The sequence below is a fragment of the Sparus aurata genome, chromosome 11 (assembly GCF_900880675.1).
Source record: "Sparus aurata chromosome 11, fSpaAur1.1, whole genome shotgun sequence".
Classification (NCBI taxonomy): Eukaryota; Metazoa; Chordata; class Actinopteri; order Spariformes; family Sparidae; genus Sparus; species Sparus aurata.
This window is the reverse complement of record NC_044197.1, coordinates 10179784-10200651: the sequence shown is the minus strand read 5'-3', so window position 1 is coordinate 10200651 and position 20868 is coordinate 10179784. Positions and strand designations below refer to the sequence as shown.

At 41.0% G+C, this 20868-nt stretch overlaps 2 protein-coding genes across 4 annotated transcripts in view; one reads left to right on the top strand and one right to left on the bottom strand.

Annotated features, from left to right (window-relative positions):
- Positions 1-794: 794 nt before the first annotated feature.
- tm6sf2b (transmembrane 6 superfamily member 2b) lies at positions 795-19856 on the bottom strand. 2 transcript variants are annotated; one of them, XM_030432983.1, is made up of 12 exons: positions 19729-19856; positions 14347-14410; positions 14018-14145; positions 11720-11823; positions 8444-8541; positions 8155-8258; positions 7473-7555; positions 6940-7064; positions 5446-5547; positions 4135-4227; positions 1743-1862; positions 795-1195 (listed from the first exon to the last, which is right to left on the bottom strand). In XM_030432983.1, the coding sequence occupies exons 3-12, from the start codon at positions 14095-14097 to the stop codon at positions 959-961; spliced, it is 1146 nt and encodes a 381-aa protein (XP_030288843.1). In that variant the 5' UTR covers positions 14098-14145; positions 14347-14410; positions 19729-19856; the 3' UTR covers positions 795-958. The 2 variants fall into 2 exon arrangements, with proteins under 2 accessions (XP_030288843.1, XP_030288842.1); XM_030432982.1 differs by lacking the exon at positions 19729-19856 and having other exon boundaries at positions 14347-14756.
- The window catches only part of sbno2b (strawberry notch homolog 2b), a 61328-nt gene continuing 59173 nt past the window's right edge, over positions 18714-20868 (top strand). For both annotated transcript variants that reach the window (XM_030432978.1, XM_030432977.1), the window contains exon 1: positions 18714-18892. The gene's annotated coding sequence lies outside the window, so the exon portion shown is untranslated. The remainder of the gene's footprint in view (positions 18893-20868) is intronic.

Below are 20868 nucleotides of genomic sequence, written 5' to 3'. Positions count from 1 at the left end.
CTTGCCCCATGCACTCCCGTTCAGAATTAACGTGCCCAAAACCGAAACTACGGTAAATCTTAAAAGTGCGTCTTTCGTCATAATTATGCTTTCACACGAAGGTTTGACTCATATTCAATCCCAAATAAAGCCTTGGTTGCTTTTTAGCGAGAGTTTCACTTTAAACGCTAACACGAGCGCGCTAACATGCTGATGCTCAAGTATAACATTTACCACGTTCCCCAGCTTAGTGTGTTAGCATGCTCAAAAATGTGCTAATTAGCATTAAACACAGGTTTAGCTGAGGCTGATCGGAATATTTTTTTAGTTTGGTTACACTGAAATAATTAATTGTTACAATTTTAAGTTCTACAATTCATCCCGAGGGGGGAAACAAACCTTGAGGTAATCCGTACAGTTTTGGAGGGAAAATTCACTGAAAACCACAAATGTCAACCTGAGGGTGGTGCTACAGGAAAAGTAGAAGGACCGCCAATGTCGTATGAACACATCATCTTAGAACCATGAATATTTGTATGAACTTGTGAGGAACATCATCAAGATCCAAGATACTGAATATTGATAAGTCAAGGGATAATGAAAGTCATTGAAAGGCAAAATGAACATCCAATGTTGAGATGTGAGGATGAGTAAAAACCTGCTGGTGTACCTAAAGGGAAAGACAGGTATCACCAGCGTTATTGGGATTCATCCGCTGGGCACCATGAATGTCTGAACCATCCGCTTGAGACACTGTCATATAAAGCGAACTTCACCGACAAAACAGCTCTCTCACAGTTTATTCATGGCAAAATGAATCCAAACGTTGGAAGCAAACATTTAAATAACCAACTGAATACAAACGTTTTGAGCAAAATCTTGTATTATGGCATTTTGAAATATGGCATTTGAAATAAAACAGCTCATCATGAATCAACAGATAAGCAATTAACTACAAAGGTCACACGAGATGGAGTTGCTATTTGTCTTTGTACTTGGTGTCTTTCTCCTCGCTGTTCGGCAGACCTGTCTGCCCGGGAAAGGGGTGGATCTGCAGGAAAAAAAGGGGGTTACTTTGAACCCGCATGGCGACCAGGACCGGGGTGGCTGCGTAGAGCAGGTTAGCTGTCAGCACACACCAGAACGCTTCGTTTGGGATTCGGAACGGAGCTGTGGTACGAGAGTGGAGGGAGCCTCCGATGTGTGCCCACTGACACTGGAAGGAGACAGAAGTTAGACTGTTTTGTTTTGTTCTACACTGCTGGCAAGTCAGTTTTTTCTTCCCACACCCCCTTCAAGGCAATGAGTAACCTTGAGTCTTTCTTCTACAGTCATTAGTCTACTTAAAATATACAAACGACTGCACAGGAGATGCACAGACTTTAGAAGCTGTTTAGAGAACAGAGAGTAAAAGGAGGCTTTAATCAAGTTGCTTCCTCGTGAGTCATGGTTCCGATTTTCCTGTCACATTAGCATGGGAGAAGGCGACCGCCCGTTTGTTTATTACAGACGAAATGCTTCAAAGGATAAATGTGGTCCAGGTAATTATTAGCAGGATAAGAGCTCACTACAAGGAGTTTAATTGCAGTGACACGTGTCAGAGCCTCTCTGTACTGAACCTAAACTGCTGATGAAAACTTTAATTAATCAGAGGCAGCACAATAAACTGTCAGTGCAGCCCACTTCAGTATGCAGCATCTGTATCCCAAACTGTGTATTCAGAGCCAGTTTCTCTTATTGATGTTTTGTCTTCGCAGCGTTACCTGGATCACGGCTCCGGCGAAGAACAAGGTCCAGTCTGACATCCACGTGCACCCGGGCTTGAGGAGCCCGTAAACAAATGCACCCAGCAGAGGTAATCCATAGAAGAACAAGTGCAGCATCTATAAAAACAGACGCGACAGCAGTTTAGTCTGAAATGATGACCTGTTGAGAAGTTTTCACTCAAAATGTTTGATTTGTCGACACACATAAATTATGTGGCTATACAGCGTATTTAGTTGTAGGTGTATATTATAGAGTATACTCCAGTGAATAGAGATTATGGATCCGGAACACAGTGCAGGAAGACTCTCCTCTCTGTCACTGTCAGTCGGTGTTGTTGTTGGGCTCTGACCAACACTCCAGCAGACGATTAATACAGTACATCCTCATTGTCCTCTGGCCTACACTGCACTTTACCTACTCTCACTGAATACACAAGAGGAGAGGGCGGCTTTGAATGGAGAAATAGAAACACCCTCGGAATAATGTGCTGCATAAAAGTGGCACTACTTCTTTGGAGACATTCTGAGAAATTGCAGAAAAAGTAAAGGAAAAGTGAAGTAGCTAAGTAAAGTATAAGAGGACAATATAGACGAAAACCAAAAGTCAATGTACTTTAATAATAAGAGTAATTTAAGTTAAGCATATTTTGAATGTATTATTTTGATATTATAGGCCCATCACTGACACGTCAGTATCTGCGCACATGTTGTCCGATAAGCATTGATTTCTGAGATTATAAGATGCCAATATGACAATATAGAGTCTAAAATATCCTGCCTCCATCAAATGTCTTTGACACAAATCTATTTCTATTTCTGCTCTAGCTCTTCTTCTTACCTTTTTTCATTATAGTGTTTCTTTTACTGTTATTACTGTTTATGGGTCTTTTGAACTGTCCTTTGGCTGCTGTCTCCCCGTTTGCAGGACTAATATCAGTATTGGCATCAAAAGTCAAGTATAAGTTGGGTTCTAGTCTTACGATAAAGCAGAGTATAAGTAGTATTAGTATGAAGGGGTAGGCTCACAGTGTTAAATACAGTGCATGTTGACTTTACAATTCAAGTTTCAACACATGACATAGTGATGACGTAATGAGTTTTGTTTGTCGGCTGCACCTACATTGCATCTGACAAACTGTTACAGATCTGGGGTTTGTATTTATAACAGCGATGTTGCACTCAGAAACTGTGGGGGGCGCCAAATCTTTCTACATTTTGTTGCTACAATCAATAATTGTCGACTAATCAATTATTTGTTGCAGCTCTACGTTCCCCTCTAAAACGCGAAAAACTAAAATAAGCTTTCACAAATCGGAAATTCTGTATTGTTCTTGAGTGCAGTGCTGGATTATTTTGCTCAAATCTGCACCCGCAGCACAAACAACTGCTTCCACACAAGGGTCACTACAGACACCGTCTTGATCTTCGACTGAAAATATTTGGCGCATGAAAAGCCAGTTTCCCACTTTATAAAACCCTCAAATTATACCACTGAACGGTTTCCTTTCATTCTTGCTCTGAGGGCTAGATGAATTCTAATGAGTTCAGCCCAGGGCCTGAAAGCCAATCATATATGCCCTTCAGTCTTTTGTCGAAATGTCTTTTTAGTGCTGCCACGGTAATCTGTCACATATCATTCATCATCATCAATGAATAAAGAGGTCAGTCAGTGCAGGAACCGTGTCACCCTGTGCAAAAAAAAAAAAACAGAAAAAACCCCAAAACTCATTTCATTTCTTCACACCCACGCACACACACACACACACACACACACACACACACACACAAACACCAATCAGCCACTGCAACACAAACACAGACTTGCAAAGGACACTAACCAAGACATGCTTTCACATGCTGCGCACACCCCATCTCCCACCCAGTGAGATGCTGATGGGGGGCTTTGGGCGAGGGATTAGCTTATCAAGTTCTCGGCATGCGGTTTGTCTGTCTGATCAATGACTCGCAATTGTGCCTGGACTGCAGCCCCGACAAGGTCTTTGGATAACCTATTGACAAAGCTGTGTACGCTGAACAAAACACAACAAAACCCGCAGCTGCGCGGGGTCAGCGGGAGAAAAATAACCGGAGAGCAGACCCGGTGCCAGTCACAGTAATAATCTGTTATCCATCTTACGCAAATTAAAGTGAGAGACAAAGATACGCCGGCCTCTCAACCCTCGCTCATTGTTGCTGTAATGATGAAAAATGGCTCTGTAATCAGCTGCGAGCTAAAAGAGTGCAGGCGATAAGGGCAAGCTTCCAGCACACTCAAAGTGATATCCATGAAAGCAGAGGTCCATTATGTGACTGGTTATTAAAAGCAGGCTGGAGAGCAGCGTTCAGGTGCTGCTGCAGCAACAGACACACAGGCTGAAAGAGCACCCACCATGACTCTGGGGTAGCCCACGGGATCCTTCAGGTAGGGCTCATAGTGCTTCAAGTAGAACGAACAGGCTTCCAGTGGAGAGTCCAGAGCCACCTGCATAGGGTGGACAAAATAAAAGAAACACCTTACAAAATAATGCTAAAGAGGGCCGCAGGAATGAGTCAAAAAACCTGGAAATCGGTTAGCATTTTTCACACAAACAATGGGTTTTATGAATGGGGTTTTGGTTAAATGCCTGAAATAAGGTCTGTGGTTAACACAAGCTTAAGAGATTTTCATTTTTTGTAATATCTTTCTCAAAAACGGTGGTTGCTAACAAGTGGCTTAATGAGTCTACAATGTGTAGATCGATCAATTTATGGAAAACATGTATAGTAAATGTGTAGTAAGGGTTAGGGTTGTTTCATTTACACTTTAAAAATCAGAGAGTAAAGATTATCTTGGTGGATAAAACATGTAAGTATCATAAACTTACTTTTGCCAAAGAGTTGGCAGTAATCCAAAATCCAATTCAAAAGTGCTGTAGGCTTTTTGTCGAAAGAAACAGGGTGATGCTAACTTCCGCATTAACCTACAAAAATATGTCATCCCTGCACCGCTCTACAGCTGGACATTTCGGCAGACCCATTTATTTGATTATGCTAGCCAGCTAGCTTAGCTAAGCGTGAATGCTGGAAACAGCATTGAAAGACTATTAATTCATGTACCTCTACAAGTCACTAATTAGAATACAGCATGTCTCTTGTACACATTGGCTTTTATAAAGATTGAAGAAACAAGACACACGACTCAAATGCTGAGCTTTAGAAGTGCTGGTTGAAATGTTTTCACATTTGAACAGAGCACTTCTTGTTGATCCTCCCTGTATCCAGTCTTTGCACTGAACTGGACTAAGCTAACAAGGTGATGGAGGCAACTTAATGTACCATACAGACATAACAGTAGAATATATTTTCTAAGGAAGCAAATAAGAGTGTTTCCTAAATGCAAAACTGTTATTTCTCATTTAATAATATACCTTTCGTTCAAATCTGAAATATCTAACATAGTAATTATGTTGGAATACACAGTTCATATATCATTACCAGATACTTTGTAGAGCATTAATGAATAGCCTTCCCATGTGGCTCATTAAATGAAAGCATTTGCTTGTTAAAGCAAAATAATATGTAGGCTACTGTTAAATCCTCTCCCTACCCCCTGGATAAATTACTCTGCATGAGCAAGATCGTAGGCTACATGACTTTTAAAACTACCATTACAGCCTGGCCTCTAAACTCTGTGCCTAGCACGGATGTGTTGCACACTCACCAAGCCTCTGAGGATGGTGAAGGCCATGGCAGCTAACAACAGCAGTACCAGGATCAGATCCAAGGGGCGCCAGATCAGCTTCATGCTCTGGGCATGCTGGGCCTGTGGGGAGATGTCAACACAACGTACAGGATACAACCGGTCAGTCAAGGTCGGGTTTTCTCGCCTTACTGAGACCTTCTCAGAAAATCTTTGCTTCTCTTCTCTGATTTCGTTGGACACTTGGGGGAACAGCAAGCAATATGTAAACAACTATGCAAGTTAATATGGTGACCTTGTGCGTATTTACATTCAGTCAGGTCCATCAAGTCAATATTCATTCTTCTCTCAAATATGTTTTGACCTTCATCAACTCCTGAAGGGAATATCTGGCTCTTTTTCTGCTTAAAGCTTCACTGTGTTCACTAGCAAACTTTGTTTTTCTTGTCATTTGGTACTGTGCAGGAAGCATAACATTGTTTCATCAGAGCTTTTTCGCTCAAAAAAACTACACGCTAAAGCCGAACAGGGCGCTGATAAGAGTGACCCAAAGGGTAAAGTTACTGACCAAAAAGCAATGTAAGCAGTCCACACGTCTAACGCCTCATTCGCACAGTTTTGCAATGAAATGCATTTCTTTACAGATGAATGGAAACATCAACATTAGCATGGAAGAAAAGTTAATTTTCTGTTTTCATGAAGCAGAAACCAATAATGAATGGCGACAATATGTGAGGAAGTGGCCCGTCAGGTGGGTAGCCAGTTTTGTAAGAGATTTGATAAAGGACATACGAACCACTTGTTAAGCAGGTGCTTTATATGTTACAGAACATGCATGCTTACACATGTTAGCTCAACTTGCCACCTGACTTTTCGCATTGGAAAAAGTATAAATTGAGTTTAATGCAAACTTCTAGGGCACCCAAGAAATCCTCCTGTCAGACATATGTAGCAAAAGTCAACCCATTCAACGGCACAAGAGGCATATTCCAGATCAAACCCTAACCCTCACCCAGACACAGATGTTACTCTGGGAATAAACTGACTTTGATAACTAGGACCAAGCTAGCTTTTGAATCAAGACTGTGATGGGTTGAGACCAAATTGAGACCACTCTCCCAAGGCTACGGACGTTACAGCTACTATGTGTTACAGGCTAAGATTGACTCTGGATAGAGATCTAGATAATGTGATATGAAAACAAGATGGCGACCATGCTATAGTGAAATCTGGTAAAATACTGTAGATTTACTTTCTAACAAACAAGTGATCTTCCTGATTCAGGTGGGTGCACCTCAACTTCTGCCATGACACTGGTGACACTGCTGGAAATTACAGCCTCATAAATAGAAATAACTTAATTGTCTGCCCTTTGTCCTCTCTTGTGGTCTGGATTAAATTGAACTGCCCCATGCTGCATTATAGTTTGATTAAATACGTTGAGCAAACATTCATTTTCTAAACCGCTCCACCAAATTGCATTGCAAGGTCTGACTATTCGGGTGCCAGGCTTACATTGTATCCACCAATCAGTGGTCTGTCCTTGGGCTTTGTGAATAATGTGACCGCTCCCCACACAGGCATCAAAAGGAAGAGGAAGTTGAGCCAGAATGCCGGACGGATCTCTGATCCATATTTACCTGTCAAAGAGAAAAGAAAGATACTTTTATCAGTTCCTATAAACTCTAAACATCTAATTGTAAACTGGTAATTACGCTTCCAAATAAATCCTCCACAGGGCACTTCAGGCAAAGGCATTCAGTACAGTGAGTCTATGATAATACAACAGAGAGAACAACACGTTGCCTGTAGACAAGTTTGATCGTCTGACACTTATGTATGCAGTTTGAAATGCCAACAACAGATGCTTTAAGTCTGCTTTCTGCTTTGTTCTGTGGGCTGTGACGGCAGGTGAGGCACGGGGCTTCTGTGTGTTTTGTTGGCAGGCTGAACTGTGACACTGATGGTACACGGCAGTGCAGATGTTCACTTGATTAAAGCTTGTCATCGCGGGACTGGTAGAGGGGGGAATAGAAGATGAGGCTCACCTGCCACTATCCCGGCAATGAACACGCTCATGTTGGCACACAAAGAGCCAGCCCAGAACAAGCCCAGGGTGCGGTAGGCTTTCCTGGGAGAGAAACCACAAACCAAGCGTCATTATACAAATGTAGAGACAGGAGGTAAGAGAGAGGAGTGAACCAAGTTTGATAAGCCAAATGTTTGTCAGTCACGTACTTTATAGTGGTATAACTAAGCGCAGCACAATTTCTCCCAGTGGTAAAAATCTGACATGTTTAAAAGAGGATTTCATTTCCATGATAGCACCTGCCCTAAGGCAGTGTTCGCTCTGAACTCCTGAACTCACTGACTGCACTTTATGATCTACTCACTCTAAAGGGCCCGCACTGTTTTCGAAAAATACGATTTTATTCAGGCCATCGTGTGAATTTTATGCAATAAATGCTCCCTGTGAATCTCAGCAGTGAAACGCACAATCCACTCAGCTGCATTTACTGCTGCTTAAAGAAAATCAAATGTGAAAAACAGCCCACTGAGTGCTGTAACACTACATACCGACTTAAATACAGCGCGTGCCGCTTCCACACTCTTCGACGTCATTGTTTGCTCCGCTGGATAGGGCGCTATAGATTTTGCAATTGCATTTTGGCGATGGAGAGCAAGATAAATGAGCTCGCTGTGACTTGAACTGACTTTTCCATCACCCACCTGTCTGTTATCCTGCTGATCATCACCAGGTACATGATGAAGTGGGCTATTCCATCCCAGTAACACATCATGATGGCGTAGGCTGTCCCCAGATAGGGCTCTCCCTGAAACACACACGTATGTACAGTGTGCTGATTTAGTGTTTGTTTCATCGTCTCCACTGTTGCCCCGTACAATCTTTCAACAGTCTTAAAAATCGAGGCACAGATATTGTTGTCTTTGTACACCAGGTTTATAATTTGTCAGCAGTTTATCATCGGCATTTTAGATGTGAGAACAATAAACTTACCGTCTTTTGGTAGAACTCCATAAAGCCGGAAATAATGCCATCATACTCCAGGGCACTCGTGAGGTCAATGACACAAGTGAAGGAAAATTCTGCAAAAACTGCAAAGGCAAGAGTCAGAGGAGGGTCATAAAAACATCAAGCTGATACTGACCATGACAAAAATGCCTCATGTGAAAAGTAACTTTGTGTCATGTGGGTGTATTTGTGTATGTGTAAGAGAATGTGTGTTGGGGGTACTTTCAGGACTCAGGAAACTTTGACTTGTTGAGCAGCTTAAAACTAACGTCATATAGAAGCCATCGTGACTTTCAAAGTAAAATAAATGTAATTTCTCAATCTGCTTGTTGCTTCATGCATACAGCGCTTACAAGCACAGATCCTCGTGTCTCCTAGACGTCTCTCTAACTTTCAATCTTTCTCCGGCTTTTTCCCTCACTTTTTGGGAGTTCAAAATATTTTCCGTCAACCTGCCAGTCATTGATTTATGGGACAACATGGGGAGAAAATGAAGTCTGGAGCATTGAGGTAGGCTGGAGGCACATTTATATCGAGACCATGGTGAACAGCCTTCATCTTTCCTCAGGTTAGAGACCAGCAAAGCTGCAATGTCCATGTCGGAGTGAGAATTTTAAGTGGGGCGATACACAAACACAAGAGTAGCATATGGGCCTTATAGTCTGTTATAGACTAAAAGGCTCTTTAGCGCACTTTACTTTTCATTCAGGTGCATCAGAACATAATGTAGGTACACAATAATATATTTTAATTCTATTTCTTAAACGTTGTGCAATTACATTTGAAATAATGTTTTTCTCCATTTGAATCACACACAACAAGAACATGTGATATCCATAATAGAAAATAAACTTGTAGGTGCACTAAATGTTAAGTCGCACTTGACAGATTTTTGGGCGCATGTGCAACCAAAATATTCATGAGCCCTTTTTAACCAAACGTTCTAAGCCCTGTGTGCTTTTTGAAAGATGTGTCCGGGGCTGAAAATTTATATGAAGCTGAGGTGGAGCAGGTGGACAGTTTAGGTTCCTGGGAATCACCATAAAGAAACCTGTCATGGTCATCACTCATCTCAAAAATGTATATATTTCTTGAGGAAACTTAAGGAAGCGAAATTCCTGTGCCCTTTTGCAACATTACAAGAGGAACCAGAGAAAAGAAACCTGACCCGAAACACCACAAACTGGCATGGTTTGCGCACGGCCCAGTACAGGAAAGCTCTACAGTGGGTGATTCACACCGCACAGGACATCATTGTTACCCATCTACTGTTACCCATCGGTGAAGTGAGATGTCTGCATAGAGCCCAAAGCATGCTGGAGAAACGACAGCCGCTCTGCTGCTGTCTGGCAAGAGACACAGAAGTATCCGGAGCTGCACCACCAGACTACATGGCAGCTTTTTTCCCCTGGCGGACAGACTTCTCAACTCATCCTCTGTACTTAAAATATAAAAAAAAATAGTTGTGTATTTTATGGCTTTTAAATTATTAAACCATCCATATAATTTCTGTTTTAGAAGACGCATAAAGGGACTACAAATGACTGACTTTATACAGCCTTGTTTTGTAAACTGACAGTAAATTAATCTTGTCACTACAAGACAAGTGTGTGCACAACCACTGCCTTCTCATCTGACTGGCATGATTTTCGACAAGGGGGTTATTGTTGGGGCCATGAGGGCAGTTTTGTGCACCACAAAGGCCGCTGGCGGACTCTTTCCGAGGGCTATAATCTCATTAATTGGACCACAAAACACGTCAGCTTATTGAAACACTGGCTACAGCTTGCTGGAGACTTTCAGCAGGAAATCGGGTAACTCAGACCATAACGAGCCATCGTCAGTGTGCAGTGCAGCATGAAATTTACCATCACAATATAATTGTGGAGTATAACAACTAGCCCGGGCACACACAAGGTAAGTCTGTCTATGATAAACTGCTAGAGGATATTACGGTGGATAACATGCCCATTCGACTGCTAATGACTGGAAAAATATTGCCTGGGCTGATGAATCTATAGCAGAATCAGCATGTGGGGTAAACAATATGAGGCAATGGACCTTTTCTCCGTGGTGACAATTGCACACACCAGTTGGGGAGATATGAGTGTTTGGGGACATCCAATATGCATACTCTGACTCCAATGATATGATAGTATATATGAGTATAATCTTACAGAATTGGGGTGAAAAGCATCAGAGAAAAAGAAGCATCCATCCACGCACAAATGTTGGACAAAGCGTACAGGGGATTTGCAGCTGGAATCACAAGTTCACCGGGAACAGCTCTAAAAGCAATTACAGTGATTTACCGTCCGGACTCTACCGAATGTCATTATAAAGTGAATCATTGTGTGTTGTGACACGGGCTTCTCTCGGCAGATACGGCGGCTTACAAGCGGCTGTATCGCATCCTTCCTATCTGTCCTTTACACACTCTCTGAACACGGATGCTCATATCCACACGCACGTTTTGTCTCTCCTGTGTACCCGTGTCTCCGTAATCCTCAGGACAAGCAGTTTTTTTATCTCTTGCATCTAACAGGTGAGATAGCAGGGGGATTACGGCTTTCCATCATTGAGAAGAGCCTTCCGAAGCGTCGCTCTCGTTGTTGTGGTTTCCCTACACAACACTGGCACTGCCTTGGGGCGCTGACAACCCACAAATCACCTGGTTTCTGTACCCCTAGCGTAGCCCCTGGCATCAGCTGCAGAGACGTGTTTGCAGGGAAACCCTTGGCGAGAAACGGAACTTGACCAAACACTTTTGACCAGCAGGGAGGAACAATATGATACAAACGAATGCAAAAAAGGCCTAATTAAAAGTGTGCACCGTCACAGAATACAAAAGTGCTGATGGTGTTTGAGTTAATAATGGGAGTGTGAATGGTATTATGCAGCAGCGGTGACTGTGGAGTGATTTAGCTTCAAGGTCAATTAAAGGAGTCACGTCGAGTCTGGAAAAGTTAAAAGGCTGGGTAAGTACTAGTGCTGTGCAGGTCCTCAGCTTGCAGAGGGTTTGGGTCAGTCACGCCTTAGAAATGTCTAAGCTTCACCCTGAGCCTGATCAGTCTAAGCTGCTTTCGACATATCAGGTGAAATCACATTCGTGTTCTTTGCTAATTCACTCGGACGTAGTGTGTTGCAAGCGAGAGTTCTGGAAAAACCTTTTGTAAGGAATCAGCTGCAACACAATGCATAGTGGTTATTAACCTCTGTGTTGAAAAACACATTGCAAGTAAGTTGGGAAATGCACATTACCGAAGAATAAGACGTCTTTAGGTGGGTTGCCACGGGTGATGAGGAAGTAGAACAGAAACACTAACACCAGCACAGCAACGCCGATCTCCAGGATCACATACGGCCTGTGAGAGGAGAGAAACCAAACTGTTATCTAATGAAATATCAACAGATTGTTTTTTAACACGGCCTCACTGCTGACACAGCTCTCTTAGACACCTCCCTCTGATTTTCTGCTCCGCTCTCGTTGCTAATTAGTTTCTACCGTGGAAGTAGTGCCAGTCTTTTTCTGCAGTGCTAAATTAGTAAATGATGATGAATGGGGAGTCGGCGAGAATGATAATTACACAGCGTACTACGGTTAACACTGGGCGGAAGAAGTGTGAGGGGAAGTCTGTGTGATAGATGTACTGCAGCCAGAGAGAGAAAAGGCTCTGCTGGCGCGTGTGCCTGGAGAATCCTGGTGAGAATTCAGGGTCACAGTGAATTTAACCCCCTGATATCCAGTCGCCGGGATAAAATGTTGGCAGTTAACGTTTCTGAGAACCACAGATGTATTGAAGTGTGTATTTGTCATGGTGCCATACTGACATTTCTTCAATGTGTTTTACATGTATATGAGCTGACTTTCATGTTGAGAGGTGGAGAGAATGGTGGTGAGAAGGTTGTCAAGCCAGTGACCACTGTTCAAGACTGAGTTTGAACATTTGTAAGAAGGTCTCAGGACAAGTTCCAGCCATGTTCAAAGGTGACAAGACATCGGGGAACCAGCAGGAGCCTGATATGCAAATACAAAAGTATACTGCTCACTTTCAGGCCTGACATCAAAAGTCTGACTCTGTATTGCTGTTATTGATCTTGTAAAACTCTTACACTGCACTAAGCTTTCTTTTTAAAAATGAGATTACTCCTTATTTTGATTGTGTTATATATATTGGATGGCTTGCAATATTTTTAAAAAAGGTTTGATAGTCTGATCAAGTTGTTTGTTTTTGCAGACCCAATTTGAATGATGTATTAAGCCACGGCGTATACTTTTATAAACTCATTAGATCAACTTTCCTTTGTTAAACTTCAGTTCTGCAGTATTCCACCTCTCACACTGCTGCTGGTTGCGTGCCTACCAGCGGCTTAAAAGCACAGCTTTGCAAAGGCATAATCAATCATAGACCAAGGTGTGGGAAGCAGCAAGCTAAGGCCATGTTAGTTCAGCGCTGCCCTCCATGTTTGCTGGTCAAAGGTACCGATGCCTCGCACTGGATAAGATTAATGTGCGCAAGGTATCTCCTAGTAAACAACATTACATCCTTGGAAAACTCACAATGTGTGCTCACAGAAAGGAAAACAAATGCTGTGAGAGCAAAAGGGAAGCTCCCTTGCTACCTCTCCAATTCAACAGCACAGGAAGATTTATGCACACAATACTGTTTGTTTGCAGAGTGGGAGAGCGCGAGGCATATTGTATGTCAAGTGCAATTTATCAAACTCTTCTGTGCAGTCTATATTGATTGTCAATGTCCACACACTCGGGAAAAAATAAAAAAAAAGAGCCAGCAGAGATATTCACACAGGAGGAGTATAAAAGTCTGTCAGAAATGAGAAATATCTTGTGGTTAAAGAGTGTGAAGGCGGAGAGGAACATTTAACCACCAGCACTGTTTATTCAGCCTGTAGTGTTGCAGTATCCACCCATCAATTGTAGACAATACAAATATAATTGTAGACAATATCGTGGCAACGGGCAAAACAGATTAGCCTTGAATATGAAAATGATCCCTTACAGCTCAGAAAAGTGATTATCTTCATCGTCATGACAGATTATCTCCACAATGTCTCCTCACGTCGCCACATGTTTGCTCCCTATTCATTCTCTTGCCCCTCCAAGAAATGTCAGGTTTAATTATTTAAGTGTTTATGCAACTAAAGACACAATTGGCAAATACATTGTGAAAATCATGGAATTAAACAGTGCACATGGTCAAGGATTTATGAGGTTGTCATCATCTGATACAGACCAAAAATGTAGCCAGAGTTTTAAGCTTACAGTGTGCTCTAGTGGTGGTAAAGTATATTTTCTGTTAAAAATACCTGCTTTATTATACCTTTATATTCTCCTAAATCTATTCTAATTATAATACCGTTGATTCTACGTGAACAAAAAAATCATTAACAACAGTTAATAATTGTGGTTGTATAATAGTGTTGAATAGAAGTTATTAGAACAAGTCATGAGAAATAATTGCAGCTTTTCCCTTAAAACAGTTTAACAGATATATGCAAGAAACTAATAGATATAAAATAGTGAATTTTATGACTTACTCTTGAAGCTCAGGAATGGTGTTCATGGCGTAAAGAATGCCAAGGGCCGAAAATGAAAATAAAAAGACTAAAGTCTCCATCTCTTCAAAAGCTGTTCAGCCTTCCTCCCTGTAGAATCGACACCACGGCTGCAAACGCAACACCATATCAGTTAAAAGTCAATAAGCAGCACTAATATTTGATCAAATCGACATCTTAAATAATATCAAGATATCAATATATTTTAAAGAACTGGGGTAACAGAAATACTTCTTTTCAGTAAAATAAAACGATATCAAAGTCATGCAATTTTAAAATAGGATGGCAGAAGAAGCGGAGCAGGCTCTTACCGTCTGGCTACCCTTTCGGTGGATTAACCAAATTACAGCTGGCCTGAAGCACCCATGGCCTTTACTTGGAAAATAATGAAGTGGAGACAAAGAAGCTTTTGGGGGGAAAGTTATGCAATTTGGCTTCGTCAGAGATTTACATAAGTCGTATTAAAGAATGGGCCTGCATTCCTCTGTATAGAGCAATACACGTTCACATTATACTGATTCCTGTGTTACAGAGGACTTAACGTTGTGTAATGTCTGCATTGTGTGCTGTCGATGGTATATTCACTAACACTGACAATGTTGAACAAACATTGAACAGATGTGAAAGTATCATATTATCTTTTAATCCTATATATGTACTTTATATTACTTGCTTTTTTTTTTGTCAAGCACCAAAAGTGAATTGAAAACTGTTTTTGTAAGCTTTTTTTACTGCCTCCCTATAATTATTTATTACTAACATGAAAATACTTAAAAGCCAAATGCATGGACCCTTGCTGGCCGAGAAGTGGACTCATGTCATTGCGACTCGGACTGGAGTCGACTCGCGTCACTATGTGGATGACTACAACTTAACTTGAATTCAAGGACTTGTGACCTGACTTGACTAAGGACACGATGACTGGAATGAATGACTCATCTTTTTTCAAATTTTTAGTCTGGCTGTCAGTATTGACAATTTAACTGACTGTTAAAAAAAGAAAGGAAGCAATTAAGAATTGAATACACCTTTGTGAAGTTATTGGTTTTTGGCTTGGGGTGACTGTGGCTCAGGGGTAGAGCCAACGTCTTGTTATAGGAAGGCTGCTGCTTTGATTTCCCTGGTCTGCTGTCAAAGTGTTCTTGGGCAAGATACTGAACCCCCAAACTGCTCCTGATGTGCTGGTCGGCACCTTTCATGTCAGCCACCGCCATCAGTGTATGAATGTATGTGTGAATTACTGTAAGTCGCTTTGGACAAATGTGTCCACTGAATAAATGCCCTAAATGGTTTGATTACTTTTTTTTTAACTGAATATCAATAATTCAATTCAATTTAACTCATTGTCATACTGCAGATAAGACTGTGGCACCTTTGGTGCAAAAACTGACTAGACTTTGGACTCGACTTGACAGAACTTGCTACTTGATTTGAATTGACTTGCACAAGGCAGAATGACTTAGGACTTGCTTGACACTTGGACCAAATGACTTTCTGGCCTAAAGTATATGAAAATATCCATCTATCAAAAGACATTTCAATGGGTCTGAAAAGCTCAGCAGATGCAGGTGAGGTTAAATATCCCCTGACTGAAAGTGAACACACCCACCTGAGCTCTGTAACAAACACTTTTCTGCTGCTTTTCCAAAGGAAGGCTCTGCCGTGCCTTTTAGCCTGTCCTCTGAACTGCCAGTGCATGTACTGGACTATTTACAGCACTCACTTGCTTAAGAGTCACAACAGACGGCAACTGAATTGGCAAAAAGACATGCTTTAACATCCCTGCAGTTCCGTCAGGAACACAATTACTGCATGCAAATCAAGACACTAGAAGGAAGTGAGAAACGGCTCTGGAGTGCTTTCTCAATCGTGTTCAAAAATTGCTCAATGGAGACAAATCCCCATTGAAAAGGCCCTGCTTCATGTATTTTCGCTCAGCCCCTGGAATTACAGCATACTACTTATATTGTTCAATTTCTTTGCTCATGCAGCCATGACTTCCAGATCCAGGTCACTTTAAAACCAGGTGTTTGCAGTACAAGTCCAGCAGGGCGCGCCAAATTCAAACTAGAGGAGCAGCAGACTCCTTACTAATGAAGAAAGGTGCAGAATTACAGTTCTGAAATATAACATCAGATACACTTTTTATTTTACATTATCAATTGTGTTTGATTCTGGTTCATCACAGCAATTTGACCTGATAGTGTTCTTACTGATGAGCTGACATGCATTATAAAGGTGTAACTAAAATGTCCCAGGGTGCATTTATACTGTTTTTACATCCTGTATCATCCCCCAGCACCTTGCTGACAGAAGACAATACAACAATATCAGTCGGGGGGGAAAAAGAGCACAACCCTGCCAGTATCTTTTTACAAACAGTACTTTATATTTGAGCACAAACATACACACATATATCGACACCGTACACACACATACACACACCACCCCTTGGCTTCCCACCACCCTCCTTTGTTGGGAAACGGGGGGACTGTTATACCAGGAAAGCAGTGGCAGTGTGCGTTTGCTGGAAACAACTGGACATCTTCCAGCTCCGTCGTTCAATAACGTGAAATGGACAGATGGATGCCAAAATGAGACAACGACCTGCGGGAGGAAGATGAACGTGTACTCCATTTAGGATGGAAAATGAAATGCGCTTTGATGCAATAACTGTCTGCGGGGAAGTGAAGTAGTCCAGGTGTATGAGAGAAATAACGTGTACGAAACGTATTCGGTTTCAGCTGCACAGACAATCATACAGTCTGAAACTGCATTTATTAGATTTTTTTAATTTACTGCAGATGTGCAGCTTCTTCTTCTCCATCATCTCAGATTTTACCCAGTAAGAACTTTTCTACTTTCATTGTTCACTAGCCTTATTGATTATTACCATGGTTGTCAGTATGGGTGGTAATAGTAGTAGTAGCAGTAGCAGTGGCAGCAGCAGTGGTCTTAAAAGTATTTAGGATAAATTTAAGCTTGTGGCCTTTTACAGTGAAAGAGAAAACAATGACAAAACCATGCAAGTCCAAAAATGATTAGTTAAAGAAATAATATTCCAATTTTATTGAAGGTGTGCTGTGTAGTTTTTGGGAAGAAATTTGAATCAGAACAGACGAATGTTCAATGACTGATTTATTTATTTTTTTTTTTGTATGCCTAAACCAACTCTTTGTTTCCATGACTTACTAACTGAATAGACAAGCTGACCTTAAAGGACAACACAAATTCAAACAGTTTTACTTTGTTTATATTTGGCGGACCCTGCCACCTTCCTAGCTTGCCTCTGAGAATAGCTTGTTGATTAAATTATGGAAAAAAATAGTATTTCTGAGTTTGTATTATTACTTCATTAATATTGTAAGTATTCAAATTCTGAGTTTGATTGTCCAAAACCACTTAGTGCCATCTTTAATTTACATTTGGCAGACGCTTTTGTCCAAAGTGACTTACAGTCGTTCCCACATACATTAATACACTGATGGAGGTGGCTGCCATGCAAGGTACTGAGCAGCACATCAGGAGCAGTTTGGGGTTCAGTATCATGCCCAAGGACACTTCCACATGCAGACCAGAGGAAATTGAACCAGCGACTTTCTGATAACTAGATGCTGGCTCTACCCCTGAGCTGGATCCCCCCAATAATTAACATTGAGGTTTTAGTCTGAAACTATTTTGCAACAAACATCTGTTTAACCAGGATTTATTCACCGAAGGAATCATGGTAAGAGCTGTCCGTGCATGTGATGAGGAAATTTCAATTATAATTACACCACATCTTCTGAAAAAAACATTTATTTTAAGCAACTATTAACAGCTAAAAAAAAAAAAAAAAAAAAAAAAAAGTACTTTCAACCTAACTTGCCAATTTTACATGTATGTTGTCGCCTTTGGTGCTTTATAAATATGTACAAACTTATTAATAAAAGAAACATTTATTTATGTAGAAAAGGCCGTACTTCATTTTCAGATATGACAGAGTTTAATGGTTCAATGAGCTTCAAATGCCTTTTTGTATTATAGGCTGTATTTGCCTATTTTGATTTGTAAGTAGAGTTAAATGGACATTTTTATCTTTTTGAATCAAAAATGTCAACAAATATAAATATCAAATATTAAATCCAAACTTTTCTAGGCAAATTACAATACATCAAGTCTTAAGAGTTAAATCAACATTTCTGTCTTTTTGGATATAAAATGTCAACTGATATAAAATGTCAAATAGTAAATCCAAACTTTTCTAGGAAAATTACAATACATCTAATCAAGTTTTAGAGTTAAATCAACATTTTTGTCTTTTGGGATAAAAAAAAAAGACAACTGATGAAAATGTCTACCATCAAATAGTAAATCTAAACTTTTCTAGGCAAATTACAATAGATCTAATTAAATATTAAGAGTTAAATCAACATTTTTTGTCTTTTTGGATATAAAATATCAACTGATATAAAATGACATGTAGCAAGATCTAAACTATTGTTATTGTCTGGTTATTAATATTTAATGCGTTGACATTAATACCAACTCATCTGTGAAGTGTTACCACCATCGTCATAATGTGTGTATTGTAACCTGCAGCTCTGGTTCAGGTGGGCCACACATCACTGTGACGGTCTATTTATGGCCGGGCTGTTTTCTGCTCGCGATCACCAAGCGGCACTGCGCGTGACGACAGCGGCGGAAATATTTTTTCGCTATTCAAAATGGCACCGTCTCAATCAGGAAGTGTAGAAAACAACTAGAAGAAGAATAAGTTGGATAAAATTCCCCATATCTGTTACTTTGACGCGAGTCTTCGGTCAAAAGCAGCCTGTTCGCGCGGGGTTTGGATTGAGAATAAGAAACACGTTCACGGTAAGTGTATTTCGAGGATATTGTGAAAAGGCGAGCGACACATCGGCAGTTGCCTTATAACAAGATGCGTTCGGGGCAGCCTCTCCTAGGCGCGCACGTTTTTAACGACGGGCTACGCCGGTTCTGAAGCGCCTGCCTTGAGTTAAACGTTATCATAGGAGACGTTATTGGTAAACAGTAAATGAGTTTAGGCCGAGGGACGTTATGTTGCCTGTAGAAAACAAAACCAGACGCGGTGTTATTGGTGTATCAGCATTACTACGCCATCGCCACGTAAGGCCAGCTGCTAACAAAGCTAGCTAGTTACTTAGTAATAAGCTATTCCTTTGATATCAGCTAACCAGCAAGTAATGTGGCCCATCAAACATTTCCATGCTAACGTTACCCGTGAAAGAGTACCATGATTCTTTGTGTGCAACCCAAACATATTAAACTTTTGATCAAAGAGACAGAAAATGGTCGAAGATCCTCTCCGACAAACTACTCGGCTACTTTATTCCGTCAACATACGCAGGCAATGTACAAATCGAACATACCCAAAGTGAGAAAACGACGGCTATGCTAACCGAGCTAGCACAATTAGCTACGCGAAGTATGCCGTGTTTTAACAATCTTTAGTTGGATCTTGCTATATTTTGCCGGCTGTGATTACTGGCCGAGAAACTGGAGTGGATGAATCTGAAATGCTTTGTGGTCAACGTCGGCTTTCTTGCTAGCGCTTGTTAAATGTAGATCGTCTGTCGTCCGGCAAGCTAACAGTAGTGGCAGTTAAACTGTAATAGCTTTGGCTGCCTTCCTTTGTGCTGTGCTGTGACCACTGTGCCTCCGTACCTTACCTTTATTCGGAGTAAACCTCAATTCGGCATATTATTAAATTGAATACGTGAAAACGTTACACCAACTTGGCGACTGCACACGTATGTGTTGTTTATTTTCACGCTTAAACGTGCCGACGCGATAAAGTGTTAGCTAAAGCTGAAAGCGAATGGTACCTTTCAGTATTATCTCAGGTCCCTGCTGAGTTAAGTTGGAAATTAATGTAGTTTTCATCGAAGCTTTTCGGAGATATATCCCCAGTTCGTGCCAGTCATATATTATGCTTACATTCTTGAATGAGATGGGAATTACAACGTAGTGGCTTTAGTTATTCTTGATAATTAAAAACTTTGATCGGATATGGTGTACAGTTGGTGAGCATTATAAGTAATTCATGTATGAATCCCCATATATTTTCCTTTTAATATGACAGTGTTGGAGCTGTGTATGTGTATCAGCTGATTAAATAAATGCATACAAAAAGATACGTGGTTACTATGCAATGAAGTGAACCATGCATTTTGTCACTATACCACTATGATGTGACTATCATTAAATAAGAGGTTAGAGTAAATATGTGACTGCTGTTTCTTGACACCAGTCACATCCTCTGTATGTTAAGATAAAGAAATAATTATATGACCTAGAATGAGTGTTTAATATGTGACAGAAACCAAACCTACTGGGATATTTGGGGTGACTCAGAAAACAGGAGGAGGGATCAGGAGGAAATGAAAATAGCTCCTATGAAGCTGTCCCCTCTAGTTCTTTTTTCTTTCCTGCAATTTTCGCTCTTTAGTTTCCAGTGTGTCCGATGCCTGCAGCCAAAGCTAGTCAGGCCTCACACGCAAGTCTTGACATAGTAGGTTGCTATGGGGGCTGGCTATTTTTCTAATTATGTCATCCACTCCTTGTTGAGGGGTGCTGTTTGGTAGCTGTTAAGTAAATGACGTGCTCAGTTCCTTTGCCCTTAACCCCAGTGACATGGTCAATGGCCTTGGTTTCATCTGCTTTCAAATCCCTTCTTGCAAGCATCTCTGTCTCTCTCTCCCAATACAGACTTTATAACACACAGTTAGGCTCTTAAATGATCAGATTGTCAATTAGAAAAACAGGCCAAAAACCATAATTCAGTGCTTCTATACTTGGTTGTTAGCTTT